The sequence below is a fragment of the Cryptomeria japonica genome, chromosome 8 (assembly GCF_030272615.1).
Source record: "Cryptomeria japonica chromosome 8, Sugi_1.0, whole genome shotgun sequence".
Taxonomy (NCBI): Eukaryota; Viridiplantae; Streptophyta; class Pinopsida; order Cupressales; family Cupressaceae; genus Cryptomeria; species Cryptomeria japonica.
Genome location: NC_081412.1, coordinates 636782778 through 636797927, shown reverse-complemented (window position 1 = coordinate 636797927; position 15150 = coordinate 636782778). Strand labels below are relative to the sequence as shown.

The window sequence follows — 15150 nt, the reverse complement described above, 5'->3', positions numbered from 1 at the left end:
ACACTTACTATTTATAGTAAGTTACTATTTTGGGAGAGTCAGGGTTCCTATTAATAGAAAGACACCTGAGCAGAGCTTATTGGCAGTGTCAACCTTGATTGGGCCTTTGCAGCTATTTCTAGACTCAGTTCCACATACTTACTATTTATAGTAAGTCACTATTCAGGGTTTCTATTTTTAGACAGGCATCCAATCACATGGAGAATAGGGAGAGTCGACTCCTGGCTCAGATGGCTTAGCAATCAGACAAGTACATCAAGAGATATTAAAGTTTAAGTGACTTAAGTGATTTATTTAATATTTTAATATTATTATAAAGTTCTAAAGTAACTTTATAATAATAAAGTCACTTTAATATAATAAAGTGCATTAAGTGAATAATTTAATGTGGGAATAAATCTTTTATCCCACATTGGCCAGGAAGGTGTTTGAGCTCTCTTAAGGAAAGAATAAAAGGAAAGGCAAGAGTTCATTCTCGGCATCCAGTTGATGAATAGTATTTTGATTGATTTTTATTGTGGAGCCTAGGGCTTTCGCAATTTTCTTCTTTGATCATAGGAAACAAAAACTTCCTATTGATAGTAATTTTGAAGGTGTGAAATAACACTTGAATTATTGCAGTTGTGGGAAAGAATACTTCAGTTCTTTCATTTGTGCAAATTGGTGAAGTTTTCTACAAGGGTTTGAAGTTTATTGTTGGCGAACATTTATAATTGGTTGTGAATCATCCTTCTTTGGCACATGGAGTTATATCATTCTTGTTGGGAGAGATTATCAACAAATTATTCAAGGTTTTAAGAGCAGATTGCAAGTTTGTTCTTGCTGCTATAGTGCGCATGAACAGTGCGCGTGAACAGTGCGCATGAACAGTGCTGTGAACAGTGCGCTACAGTGCCGTGAACAGTGCGCATGAACAGTGCCGTGAATAGTGTGCTATAGTGCCGTGAACAGTGCACATGAACAGTGCGCTACAGTAGTTGGAGTTCTATAGAAGGGGATTTAGAGAGGTTGAACAGCTATATATATGTGACAAGGGATTTGCATATGAGGAGAATCAAACCAATATATCAAGGCAGCCATTGAAATACCAGGTTTTCTATCTATGGTCATTGTATTAGAAAATCATTACTTCATTGCATCATTTTCTATTATGATTATATCATGAAATATTTGGAGGTTGCATATGTTTAATGGAGATATAATTTGCATATTCCACATTCAACATTGATCAGCCATTTAGCTTTCATGCCAATTGTTTGCTTAAATGCCTAATGGCTGTAGGTGTATTTTGGGATGCATGACAAGTGTTTGTCTTAATGTCAACTAGCTGTACTAGTTAATTTCAGTCATTACATATGTGTGGAAAGGTCTAAAACAGCTAGTATATCATTTCTATAACAACTTTTCATTGTTAGAAGCTTTCCATAACTTCATTTGCAGCCTACAAACCCAAAGAAGACAAAGAAAGAATTCACTACAGCGGCTTCAAACATTGTATGCCAAATGTTTGACAATATTCCTTGGTGTTCAAATAAGCAAAAACAGGGTCAGATTAGCCAAGGGATATTACATGTTGCCACAGATATAGTTCAATGTGTTTGAGGAGTCATGCCCCATAAAGAAACCTTGCTAGGTTTGTGGAGTTTGGAAAAGAGGGATGACTAGTTTGGAAATCAGCTACATGGCACTCACTCTTCATATCATCAGTCTACAGACCTGGGGAAACCATAGCAGATTGAGGAGGGTGATGATGTTAATGTATGTATACAGCCTAATGAAATGAATTAAACAGATACCCAATAAAAGGGGTTCATGATCAGCTTAGGATGTGTGCAACAGTCCACAAGGTTAGCTCTTATTGCTGATGTAGCACTGAAAGTTTCATGAAAATATAGATGTTCATGTATAATCTTTATATCGGAAGTTCAATAACAGAGATGATCATATGCCATGTTTGAAATTGCTTAGTGTTGTTATCGCTGTTATGCTAATCTGTCTTTTTTAAATCAATCAAACTTCATACTTTATGCTTGAAATGCAAATTAGAAACAATTTGTGTAAACCAATCAGCAAGGGATATTTCAAGTTTATTTAATAATAAAACATATTTGTCCAACCACAATCACAAATAATACAACACCGTGGAGCCTATACTGTGCAATCTTTAAAAAACATGACACAATGTCAAATACTTGTGCCATTTTATAAAACCAGGAATGATAAAAAATGCATGTAACCATAAATTTGGCCTAGACAAGTGGCAACAGTTTATTTCCAAGTACCTTACGAAATCCTGATTTCCCTAACAAGGTGTCGTACATTCTGACAATTTCTGCACCCTATATAATGAAAAGGACAAACATCATAAGTGCATGGCAGTCTAGAGCCTATTACAGCATACTGTAGAGAGTATGAAGATAGTAAATACAAAATGTATGAAGTAAAAGATATAGCTTACCTTTTCATAGACCTAAACCAAATGTAATATTAAGGCAAGTGGAGATGCACAAAATAACATTACACAAAAGGTGAGTATCTATAGGATTGTTGCAATAAAATAGTAATCAAGAAAACAAATTGCAAATCAACAATTAAAAAAAATCTTAAACTTTCCTACTTTCCTCATTTTGTCCCAAAGATAAGAAAATGAATCTCACCGTGGCTGTAAAACATGAAGAATATTATTAAACAGGCATGCAACAACAAAAAGAGTTACACCATTAGAATTCTACTAAAACCTCATAAGATCTCAGGTTCACAAAACTTGTAGCTATAGTGGTAATTTCCATGCATCAAATGTAAGTGTCTTGCATTTTTACAAATCAAGATTCAGTGCTACTCTAAGATAAAAGAAAAGAATTATATTTTTCACCATATATAAGCAGACCATTATTTTGTGCAAAAGATTATATAAGATGTATGTGCTTACCTGTATAAAAGTTGTCTATCTGTTTTAAAATGCAAATCAGCAAGAAATTAGAACAAAATCAAGAAAAACCAACTAGACTAAGATCAATTTAACCAATGCTTCTAATTAGGGTACCTTAATATATGAATGTGGCCGTACAGAGTGAGCCATTGGACCAGCATCCTGTTTAATCATCACAAACGATGTTAATATAGTATAATTCAAATTGTGTATGATTAAGTAAAACCCAAAAAGCAGAACTGAGAACATGTTGGTTTACTTTGCATATATATGTTGTAAACTTCAAAATTAATACAGCAGTACCTTAAGGCTTAGAGGAACAATCTGTTATTTGCTTAGCTGACTTCAGTTGTACAAGAGAATCATGCATATAGTTTGTTTCTAACAAGTTAAAAAAGTATGACACAGAAATTTCATATTTAAAAAAAAAAATAAGACTACCAAATTCCACCTGCATTTTACTAGTACAACATGAAGAACAATTTGAAGGGGCGATAGAAGGCATCATCACTACAATGCTATTCTGAAATATCCCTGCTTAAATTTTTCCCAATTTTAACACAACAATTTCTCCCATTAGCGTTATCAAAGATGAAACATTGAAATCATTACATGTTGGCGGTTGGACCAGCCACTTTCACTTTTACAGCGGGATAAGAAAATACCGTAAATTAAACAATAAATTGGCAGTATAACCTGCCACTTCCACTTTCTCAGTGGGGGAATTACAAACCAAAGAAGACTCAACCACTTATACAGTGGGAGCAATACATTATTAGCTGAAAACAAAATGCTGGAAAGATAAAATAACTATGCTAGGCGGTAAACCAGCCTCTTCAACTTATACAGTGGGTATTAGGGAACTAATCAGAATGATGTTTTCTGTTAGTACTACCAATCAGCATTACATGGAACATCATAATGTGACTAGAGCATGAAAAGGTGAGCTACTATCAAGTATAATCAATAGAAATCCTGAGTATCAATTGGAATGAGAGAAACGAGTATGAAAGAGCATAAATCAATGATACCAAATTGCCGCTATGTGTAAACAGCAGGCTGTTTGCCTTTAGATCGGCAACCATGAAATTCTCAAGGCATCCAAAGCTCACCAATATCCAACCTAAACAGCTCCAATGTATAGGCAACCAAGGAATGCTGAATATTCAACGAGACTCCCACCAAACCAACTCCATAGTCACCACGAAACCCCTCCTTACAATGCATTCAGTTCCCAAAAGTCAAGCTCACAAGCAAACAACACCCAAGCTTAGGAGATGAGATGCCCAGGGAAGAGCTTTCCAATGAGCTCCTACCCACAAAAATTCATGAAGTCAATCAATAGATCTCAATGCAGCCTCTGAAATGAGAATCCCCTTCGACCACAACTAGGAGTTATATTTTCAAACTCGAAGACTGAAAAAATGGCTAGGAGGTATTCACCCTCAAAGCAGTATTCTCAAAACAATCCAGCAGCACTTTGTTGCATTAACATTTGATGATCAAAATGAGGGGTAAAGCCTTGTATTTATAGATAAAAATCCCCTCAAATTCAATTTCAGATTCCTCCAAATGTAACGTCCAAATGAAATGTCATTTTGGACACTGTTGACGTGGATGGAATCGCATTGCTGCAAACTCCATACGGCCAACGCAGAATAGAATAAACTCACTGAGTATCCTACCCTCTCTTGAAATAAGGGAATCCCTAATGCTATTTTCTACGTTTTGATCAATGGGGATAACCTCAAGGTTTCTTTTGTCAGGTCTTGACTGTGGGATCTCTCAGTGGCTTTATGTGTTTATGCTGGAAACACAAGGGGACTTACGTTTGATTGGCAATTCCATGCATAAATTCCCAGGGACCTTTTACGGTTTTCCTTTAGGTGACGTTGGTTAATTTGAAGCTGATTTAGCAGGACTGCAGATTTCTAAAAAAAAGGGGGGATAAAATTGGGAGGAAAGAAAGGAAGGATAGGGAGAGAGAGAACTGTAAATTCTAACTAGGACAGCAGATTCAATCAAGCAGACAGACACCTCCAGGAAACTAAATTAAGCATCATCAGTCATTCAGACACAATGTTTGCATAAACTTAGTGCAATCTTCAAAGGAGAAACCAGATTTTCATATTACCAAATACGATATTAGAACTTCTACATTCATGATATGTATATATTTGATAATCGAACTGAATCATAAAATAGCCTAGATTAACCATGCGGAAAGGAAAAAAGCAATCAGCTATCCTCTAATGGTATGGACTGTGGAGGTTCTATCAGATGCTTGGTAAAAACTGCTGTGCAAAATGAATAGACATAATTAAAAGCTTTCAAAATTAAATGAAGAAGGAGACCATGCACTCACAAGGAAACTTGAAAGTAGTTTTAATCCATTGTATTAATTCCTGCAAATTCCTTCAGAGCTTTCGCAACAATCCAAGAACTTCCTCTGAAATGAGGGAAAACCAGTCCCTTTAAATAGGTTTCCAAAAATGGATGAATGGCCAAGATCTAATCTAGACAAGTGGCCCAGATTCATCCTTACAAAAAGAGGGACCCACACCCATAAATGGGGGGTAAATATCAACAACCACCCCAAAGGGAGCAATAACTACCCAAAAAAGGATAATTACAACAATTAGAATAATCCAAAAAAAAAAGGTGTACAAAAAAACTTTACAATATGTTGACCAGAAGTCAACTGTCACCTTTTTGGGACAAAAGTGCACTTTTTAAGACTTGGAGGGAAAAAGGCATTTTTGAGAAACTACTTTCTCTATTTTGGTTTCACATTCTTTCTGTAGAAACTGGTCTTCGCCATGTAGGTATTCTCGCCATAAATCACGACCTGCCGCTCGTTCCTTGCGGACATATTCCTGAAACTTGATGCATAATTGGAAGAGGAGACTAAAAGGTGGCATGGGAGGGTGGCGAATTTTGTACTGCATGCCTTCGAGATATTGGTCCACGTGCCTTAAACCGTCCTTCCAGCTGGAGCAATTACGCTCGAAGCACAATATGTCTGAATGGAACTGACCAGCAAAACTCAAGTCTTCAATGGAATAAGAAACCTTATCTGCTCCCAACCTTTCCTCCCAATCCGGCCGGATTACACTGTCGGATAGGTCATTTATCCACCCCGAAACCATTGATCGGAGGATGGTCTTGCCTAGTTCTTGCTGTTCCCCAGAATTGCCTCACATGCGTCATTTTCTTTGTCAATAATTTCCTGGGTGTCGTTCTTCATGGTGACGGTCCAGTACCATTCCTTGAGAACACTGATGCCATGGGGATCTAGGATGTCAGGCAGTGTGGGAATCTGTGTATGTGTCCAGAAAAGAGCTCTTATGAGGGGAAGGGTAGAGGCCGCTACTTCATGCATGTGAAGGGATTCCCTCTTTACCTCCAACAGCCTGACTAGAGTGAGCTCTTGTAATGTCCCTACTTATGACTTAAACTAAAATGATTAGGGGACAAAACTATCTTAACATGAATCCGGTCAGTGACAACATAATCTTCTTTCTGATATTGAATTGATAATTCAATCTGATTTATAACCTCAGTTTTACTTGTTCTTTCAAATCACTATTTCTATATATATGTATAGTACTATACTTTATATTTCACTGAAAAGTAGTTCTTATAAAATATTATAGTAATTATATTATATTATTTTCTATTATTATATTATTATTAAATTCTGCATAAGAACATTATCATGCTTCGTATATTAAACATAACAATTAAGTGCATCCCACATTTCTGATTCTGTCAGCACTTTATCCTTGCTGTCCTCCCTTGTCTTATTCCCCAAAGTCTGCTCCAAACTCAGAAAAAAAATAACCCTTACCTTTCTACCTTTCCCCCCCCTTCCGTCCAAATAATCAAATCCCATTATGTATTTCTTGTCTCAAAGAGACGTAGCTTTTAGAATAGATATCTCTTTTAAGAGGGATATACCTTTTCAATTACTAATCTTTATTCAACAAACAAATATTCCTCAATATACCTATTCATTAGGAATAGCTGTTGCATATTCGTCGTGAATCGTGTTCTTTGGTTTGGAGGCATCGGTTCATGAAATGGTCATCGGTTATGAGTTTCACATCTTTTCACCATATCCCTTGGTGAATGGTCTCTTTCCAAAATAGAAATAATTAGCGTGGCAGTAATACTAACCCCTAAACATATTATTTTATTTGATTCTTATTTTCTATTTAGTTTAATGTTTGATCCATATTTAATCGATGCACCTTTATAAATCAATCCTCCGTTAAATATATAAATTATTCTAAGTAACATCTGCTGTCTTTAGTTATGTATATGATCACTGACCTTGTTTATCTTAAAACACGGCTCTTCACTAATATGGTTTAGATACTATTCCTAAGGCTCTAAATATTGCCGCCTGGACAGAAATCATGTCCCTCCATTCATTTCACATATTATCTTATTTATTACTTGTTATCTCCCCTCATATTTAGCCAACCATTTGAATGATAAAAACACCTTTATGTAACCATCTTTAGAACAATATAAAATAATCACCCAGCTTGGAATAATAGTTTGTTGATTTGTTAAGGGCCCGTCTTAATGCTCCTTTAATACAGTAACTCCAGCTATAATTATTGTTCAAACATAATCCTTGTAAAATGTATTAACCACTTCTTTATCGTTGTGTAATATATTAATCCTTTATTAGTATAATCACTGCTCTCAAACATGTCTTTCATATTAACATAATTTAGTGTTTACAATATAATATTAATTTATTTTTATTTGAATATCTCAAGAATATTATTAGAAATAAATATTAATTAAATAATAATATCTAATAAATAAATTTCCAATAATCATTTGTAGGTAATTATTATATTAATTAATATTAATAATTACTTCATTTAGGATATATATTACGATCAAGGAGAGGATATGACAGTCTTATTATAATATTAATATTATTTTTATATTAATGAATGATTAATATTACTATTAATATTATTAATTACATAATAAATGATAATTTATTATTATTATGAAGAATCACAAAATCTATTATTGATTACATCACCAGGATGTGGGGTTATGACAACCCTCTCACTTAGAGGAAAATTGTGAAGTCTCATAAATGAGACGATTTTCTCATATTATTAAATGTTAATTAATAAATGTTTTAATTATCGTATTTATTTAATCACAATAATCCAATGTCCAAAGAGGGGTTATGACAGCTCTCGATGGAGAGCCATTTCCTTTACTTCTCTGAGGATCTGTTCTCCCTTTTTCTTGATGTCCTGCACCCATTCCTTGATGGCCTTTGCGGTATCACGAATTCCTTCAAATTCAGTTGTGGTCCTTTGCGCCAATGCTATTGGGGGAATATGGGATTCAGAGGGGTTGTGTAATGGCCGTAGGAGCTTATCAATGTATCCCTCGGCTTGTTCAGCACGGGCCCGATACATATCCTTTTCGGCAGTGATTTCCTCGAGCTGTCTGAGTATGTTCTGCACTGAGTCCTTAAATTCCTCCTTTTCCTGCTCTTTTGTAGCTCGTCCGATGGGGACAGTTGTAATGCTATAATCTGCCAGTGTTATTTGATCTGCTGGCTTGTCCACGGGCGGGGTGGCAATATGAAGAGTGCGGTTCCTTTGCTCATCCCTGGTTATCTTAGAGTATGTTCTTGGTTTCTTCTTCCCTTTAGCTTTTGCTTGATCCATTCATGAGAAGATGTCCTCTAGATCGATGGGTGCCTTGGTGGCGGCCCTGCGCTGAGCTCTGGTGATCAGCCACTCTTGAGGCACCGTCTGGGTTGAGGATAGGGTTAAGTTAGCACCTTGTTCTCCCATGCTCTCAACCGGCTGATCACAAATTAGCAGCTGTCCTGCCATCGGAGGGGTGAAAGAAGGAGGAAGCTCCTTGTTTGCATCTGAGTTCTCCCCTATTTCACTGAACAATTATCTGACATCCTCCTGCAATGGTTGCTCCTTGGTTCTCTCGAGCTCATGAATCTCGTCTGTTCTTTGTTCCCCTTCGACAGTCGAGTCGTCCTTGGCTGCATGGAGTAGCAGTTCGTGACGGCTCTGCTGGGTAGGTTCATGCACTTCGATCCCCTGGGTGGATGGGATTTCTCCTTCCTTTATTTGGTCACCCGGCTTGGTCGAATTGGGGCCCTTTTGCTTGGTGTCCGGCATATCTGGAGCAGGAGGATCATTGGCTTCGAATGCATCTATGTCGCTCTGGGAAGGCGGAGCAGGTATGTAATCCAAGTCTATGGCGTCGTCGGACGAACTGGGGTCCTTTGAAGATGAAGTGGTCTCTGGACTCCTTATGGAAATCTTCTCCCTTCTTGTTCTTTTGGACGTCCGAGTCCCTCTACAAGCCTTAGCTTTCTTTCTTTTCTCTGGTTTCTCAGCTGATGTCCTTTCGTCTTCGGAAGACTGAGAGTCGAAACTGCCCATCAGATGGTAAGTAAACTGGACCCCCTCATGGACTAGCCTCTCGATTTGGTGATGTAACCATTGATCTGTGTATCTTGCCGGGGCTGCCATGACTGCTTCGAAATCCGTAATTGGGTCTTGAGACCAATCAACGGCTGGCAAGAGGTGCCTTACTGCCTCGAATTCTCGGACTTGGAGGCAGTTCCCCGAGTCTGTGAGCTGATCCGGGACCTGACGGTACTCAAAGAGTCGCATTTGCTACACACTCAATCTAGAATATTTCCGTCGCCTGACTTCGTAGTCATCGGAGCAATTTTTCCAATAATCTTCAATTGACTCCTTTGCTCTGTAGCGCCTACCGTAAGCTCTCTTCGCCAAATTGTCATGATCAAAACATTTCCTTGGGAAATGTTCCTGTAGGCCATAAGAGGCTAGCTTTGCAAGGGACTCCTCTGCTAGGGTGGGGGTTCTCAATTGGACATCATGGCTGCCTATGATCATTGGAAATGCGAATCCAGCCTGCTTGCTCTCTCGTAGGAATGTGCTGGCAGGGCGTGATTGTCTTGCCACCTCCATGAGGACTACTTTATCGGTTGGGTACCTGTTGACGTGTATTTTATACACAATCATACACAGAATAAAATACCGACAGGCATCTTATCCTCTCTTGAGAAAATAGTCTCTAACTGCTGAAGATCTGCAAAAAGGATCAGTTAGATGGACTCCAAGGTTCTTTTAGTGGGGTCTCCACGTGTGGACAAGCTTTTTAGTGGTATGATGTGATTTGCTGTTTCCTTCAAGGGGTCTTACGGATTCCAAAAGCTCGAAGATTCTACTAAACTAAAAGGAACTTTCAAAAAATAGCAAAAGATAGGGTTTAAGAGGTCTAATCTAGCCTAGCCCTATGAACGACTTAGCATGAATGAGATTTGGCAAGACTCAACCAACTTCAATTTTGCCATAAGATAACAACTCAATTGAAATTAGTGCGATCTTCTAAGGTAATAATGATGTTCAATGCATCAAAGACCAAGGACACTACTACGAAGGTACATATCCTGGATACGAAGATGCTTGAAGGTTAAGGACTCAAAATGTTCTCCAGTTGACCACGCAAGGCGTTCCTACAATCAGCAAGAAGCTAGTGGTTTGGATTGCGAATCCTACCAAATATCAAATCTCACACTTAGTCTTTCAAATTAACAAACTACTTTGATTGAGTGTGATTCAAGTACATCCAACAACCATGAAGATAACTTAAGAAATTTGCAACAAAACACCATACTTTCAATATTTTATTGATTTCCAAGTCATCATATACAACAATTGCTTGAATTTCTCTCTTCAAGACTCAATCTTACTACAAAATGAAATTGCTTCTAATTCTAATCTCTCTTACATCAACTATTGACTATTACTCTATTCCTCTATTACACTCTTCTCAAATGAAATGAAAAATGGGGGTATAAATAGCATCCCCAGTTACAATGAAAGGTCCAGATTGAAAATAAATCAACGGACAAGATCATGACACCTAAACCCTAATTAGGGTTTGTTACAAATGACCTCCTTTTTACTGAACAATATTAAATACATAGCCAAATATTAAATTTGGCACAAAAATCTAGGAGGTATCAACCAATGAGAAATAAGATGTCATGTCATCTGTAACAACCTTTCATCTAGAATCTTATTCCCTTTCCAATTCTCTTTCTTAGCATATGCAATGAATTTTGTCACGATTCCTTCGATTTCTGTGATTGGAATCTCGGGAAGATTCTTGATACTCTCTTCTAAGTGGATGACCTGATCGAATGCATCTAGAAGAGCTGCGTCCCAAGTAGGTTCAAGTTCCTTTGTTCTATCAATCAGGAGCATGGTGGCATACATCTGATCATACTGCTCATCTGTAACATCTGCGTCCTTGCGAAAGATGATCTTGATTCTATCCTCAAATTCTTGTATATTCACATCTGTCTCGACCTCGATCCTTCTGCCAAGAATGGTACGAAGTACCTCAAATACTCTGTCCTGGATCGGATTGATCACCTCCTCAACTTGACCACATCTAATCTGCTCTGCTGTGGATGGTCCTAACTCAATAGTCTGTATATGATAGTCTTCTGCTAGGATCTCACCCTCATATTTGCCTGCTGCCGGTGTAGCTATCTGCAGTTTTCTAGATCCAGTCTCATCTCGAATCATCTTGGACATCTTTGTAGCCTTCTTCTTCTCTGTTGTCATATGTGAATGTCCAACAAGGCTCTCTAAATCAATTGCACTGTCCTCGTCCTCAATTACAATCACCCTAGTCAATCTTTCCTTCAACCAATCTGGGATATTCGATGTTGTCTCTTGAACTTGAATTTCTTTATGTACTATTTCTTCTTGTCTGGGAGGAGATGTTACTTCGTTATCCTCTTCTAACTCATAATCTTGGAGAGATCCATCGGATGAAACATGCTGTGCCTGTCCTTCCTCCTGTCTGTCATTCTGTACCATCGACTCCATGGACTCTTCCATTCGAACTGTTCTATTCTCTGGTCTAGAAGAAGTACCTGGTGTTTGATCTTTGTTGGCACCTTGCTTTTTCTTGGAAGGCTCTTTCTTTTCTGATCTTTCCTTTCTCTTCGAACCTCTTGGATGGAGATTGCCCTCACTGGCACATCGAAGGTTACCTTCACCTGAATTCCCAGGATTAGGATTGCCTTCACTTACGCTAGCTCCACCTTCGGCTGGTTTTTCTTCCAAAGTAAAAGACATAGCTATGCCTTGTTCTCTCAACTTCTGATGCTGAACGTCTACCCATCTGCGAGTACAAGACAAGACTGGTGCCATCAAATCATCTAAATCCACGGCCTTGGGCTCATTCCAATTCAAATTGATTGTTTTGCTTTCTCTATCATATGAAGATTGGATGTGCCTACCGTTGTCCTGAGCTTGGTCGGCCACTCTGTAAATCCTGCATTTCCTGATGAAATCCAAAGGCAATCTAGAATGTATCTTACGTTTCACTTCAAGATCATCTAGGAGGTTCATCATAAAATCTTCAATTTGGTGCTCATGTTTAAATCTTCTACCGACCGTCTCCTCTAAATGTCCATGGGGATCAAAGCTATTCCTCCAAGCAAAAGATGAAAAAGAATACAAGGCCAATTCCTTCTCTGCGTCATCCATGGCTAAAACATTAGGACATACCTCAACTGAATTACCCAAAATAATAGGTACCTGAACTCCATTCTGATGTCTGTGTCTGAATGCCTTTACATATGCTGCCAACTGCCTTGTTACTTCAAGTAACACAATTCTGTCTGTCGGATACCTCGGCAACATGTATGGGGGTGAAGGACATCCATGCACTCTAATGTAAGTGAACTTGGGAAACTGAATGAACCAAGCACCGTACCTCTTGATGAATTCCTGGGCATCCTGAGATAATCTGTTGTGAATTCCACCTTGCAACGTCCTCGTGATGTTCATCGTGAAAGTATCATTGACTAACTTGTAGTTTTTCCCTGGTGGATGATGCAAGTAGGTATAGGATTCACAAGCTCTGACCTCACCGGGTCCTCTTCCAATCACTCCTCTGTGAGGTAGTCCTGCGTACTCAACGCTCCTGATTAAGGCATAGATGACGTATGAACTCATATGGAAGGACTTAGTAGCCCTGAGTCTCCTCAACTGTACGTCTAAGCAATGGCTAATTATTCTAGCCCAATGGATCGTACCCTTTCCTTGAACAATCACCTGGATGAAATAAAACATTCATTTCTCAAAATAGAAGGTATGAGGTGCTCCTGTAACTCTGTTAAGCATGGTAATCAAATCTCTGTACTCCTCCTGAAAATCAATCCGATGCGGTGTGTTCGGTACTTTGCTCAGACGGGGACGACTCTTAAGTAGCCAGTTCTTGTTAATTATGCTTAGGCAAGCATCTGGATCATCATCGTACACTGATCTGGCTCCTTCAATGCTCTTGTATATCATGTCCTTGTGCTTTGGAAGATGGAAGGCTTCACTTATGGCTTCCTCTGAAAGGTACGCCAAAGTGTTTCCCTCGTTGGACACAATTGTCCTGGACTGTGGATTGTAATGACGGGCACACTCGATCATCAACTCGTGGCACTGAATAGCTGGAGGAAAACAGGCCGCCTTGATGATGCCACTCTCTATTATTCTCCGGGCGACAGGTGATGGCTTGCCGATGTAAGGAACCTCTCGAAACTTTTTCGTGCTAAAGTTCCCCAAGTTGGTATCTCCAATGTTGCTCCACTTCGACACGATCTTGGTCTCCACTTCTTCGGTCTTCTGATCTTCTTTCATGAGAGCTGAGCGGCTGGTGGATGCTCCCGCCTTTGGGGTCGCCATACCTACACAACATTTCATTATAAGAACTAGATTTTGCAATAAGTAGCGTAAATAAGATAGACAAAATTTTAGGAAACCTCATGATAAGTCCCTAGAGTTATCATTTCCTAAAAAACAACGATTGAGCTAAGAGAAATTCAAAAATCAAAATTAAAACTTGAAATACGACGATGAATGAATAAGAAATAATAATAAATCGCCATACCTCAATAGAGAGCTAATCTCTAGAATGCAAAAACAAAATTCGCCTAGGCAAAATTTGAGATATAAAATAGTCTTCAATGTGGTCTCCTCAAAAATTGACTTCGCCACCCTTGGAGTGAACGTGATCTTCAAGTATTGCCTTAGACGTGGTCTTAAATGATCTTCAAATTCGCCTTTGGCGTGGTCTTAGATGGATCTCCAAGTTCGCCCTTGGTGTGGTCTTCAAATTCACACCACCTTTTGATAACTAAGCGCCACCCTTGGATGAATGAAACTCGCACCACCTTTGGTCTTCAACGCAATTCGCACTCCATACTTAATGATATATTTCGCATCACCTTCGCTTCTTCCTCAAAATCGCATGTGAAGGATAAAAATAATGATGTGAAAATGAACATTTCACTCCCCTTATAAATAGCGCGCTCATCCTTTCCCCCTTGGGCCGACTTGCTTAATAAAACCATTTTTTAAATGATTTGCAATAAAATAACAAGGCCGACTTGCTTAATTGGGCGCTTCAAATTGATTTTATATTAATTAAATAATTAATTATTAATGCCTTGCGTTTTTATTTTGCAAATTTCGATTTTTAATAAAGGCAAAATAATAATTAATAAAAGATAACGCCATATTAAATGCTAAATAAAAATGGATTTTCAATTTTTAAATTGATTTAGCATTTGAGGAAAATTCGAATTGTTTAATTTGGCGCCAAAAATATGAAAAATAAAGGGACGTACCTCATCGCTCTGGTCCCTTGGAGAGGGACAGGAGCGATCTACCATTTTTGTCTCGACTTTTGCATTTCTTACGTCTAACTCCTTTATCTCCACGTTGAAAATCGATCATCTTGATGGTCCTTCGAATTTGATCGCCTTGTGTGCGCATATGGGTGTCCTTTAAGTGCATATCGCCCTGGTCCTTGTCCAAAGGACAGGAGCGATCTTCTAGTTTCCACGTTCAATATGCATCTTCCATCTTCGATCTTCATTGTAGGGTGAATAACACCTATGCTCATTCCTTTCGCGCTTATTCCATTTGTCTTCATTATGTGTTTGGACGTATTAAAGGGACCATCGCCCTTGTCCCTTGGAGAGGGACAGGAGCGATCCACGTTTTCTCCTTCTCCTTTGCGATGTCCTTCAAACGTCGTCCTTCACTCTTCCTAACCTCGCTTCGCTTTCATCTTGAAGGAACGTGAGTGTTTTTGAT

At 38.4% G+C, this 15150-nt stretch overlaps 1 protein-coding gene across 2 annotated transcripts in view; it reads right to left on the bottom strand.

Annotated features, from left to right (window-relative positions):
• The window catches only part of LOC131036892 (puromycin-sensitive aminopeptidase), a 272323-nt gene that overhangs the window by 89559 nt on the left and 167614 nt on the right, over nt 1–15150 (bottom strand). Inside the window, exons 14-18 of one of the 2 annotated variants that reach the window (XM_057968905.2) lie at nt 3044–3091; nt 2930–2948; nt 2658–2662; nt 2459–2470; nt 2283–2339 (exon numbers count right to left, since the gene is read on the bottom strand). In XM_057968905.2, the coding sequence (XP_057824888.2) occupies nt 2283–2339; nt 2459–2470; nt 2658–2662; nt 2930–2948; nt 3044–3091 (141 nt within the window). The remainder of the gene's footprint in view (nt 1–2282; nt 2340–2458; nt 2471–2657; nt 2663–2929; nt 2949–3043; nt 3092–15150) is intronic. The other variant, XM_057968906.2, reaches the window with a different exon arrangement.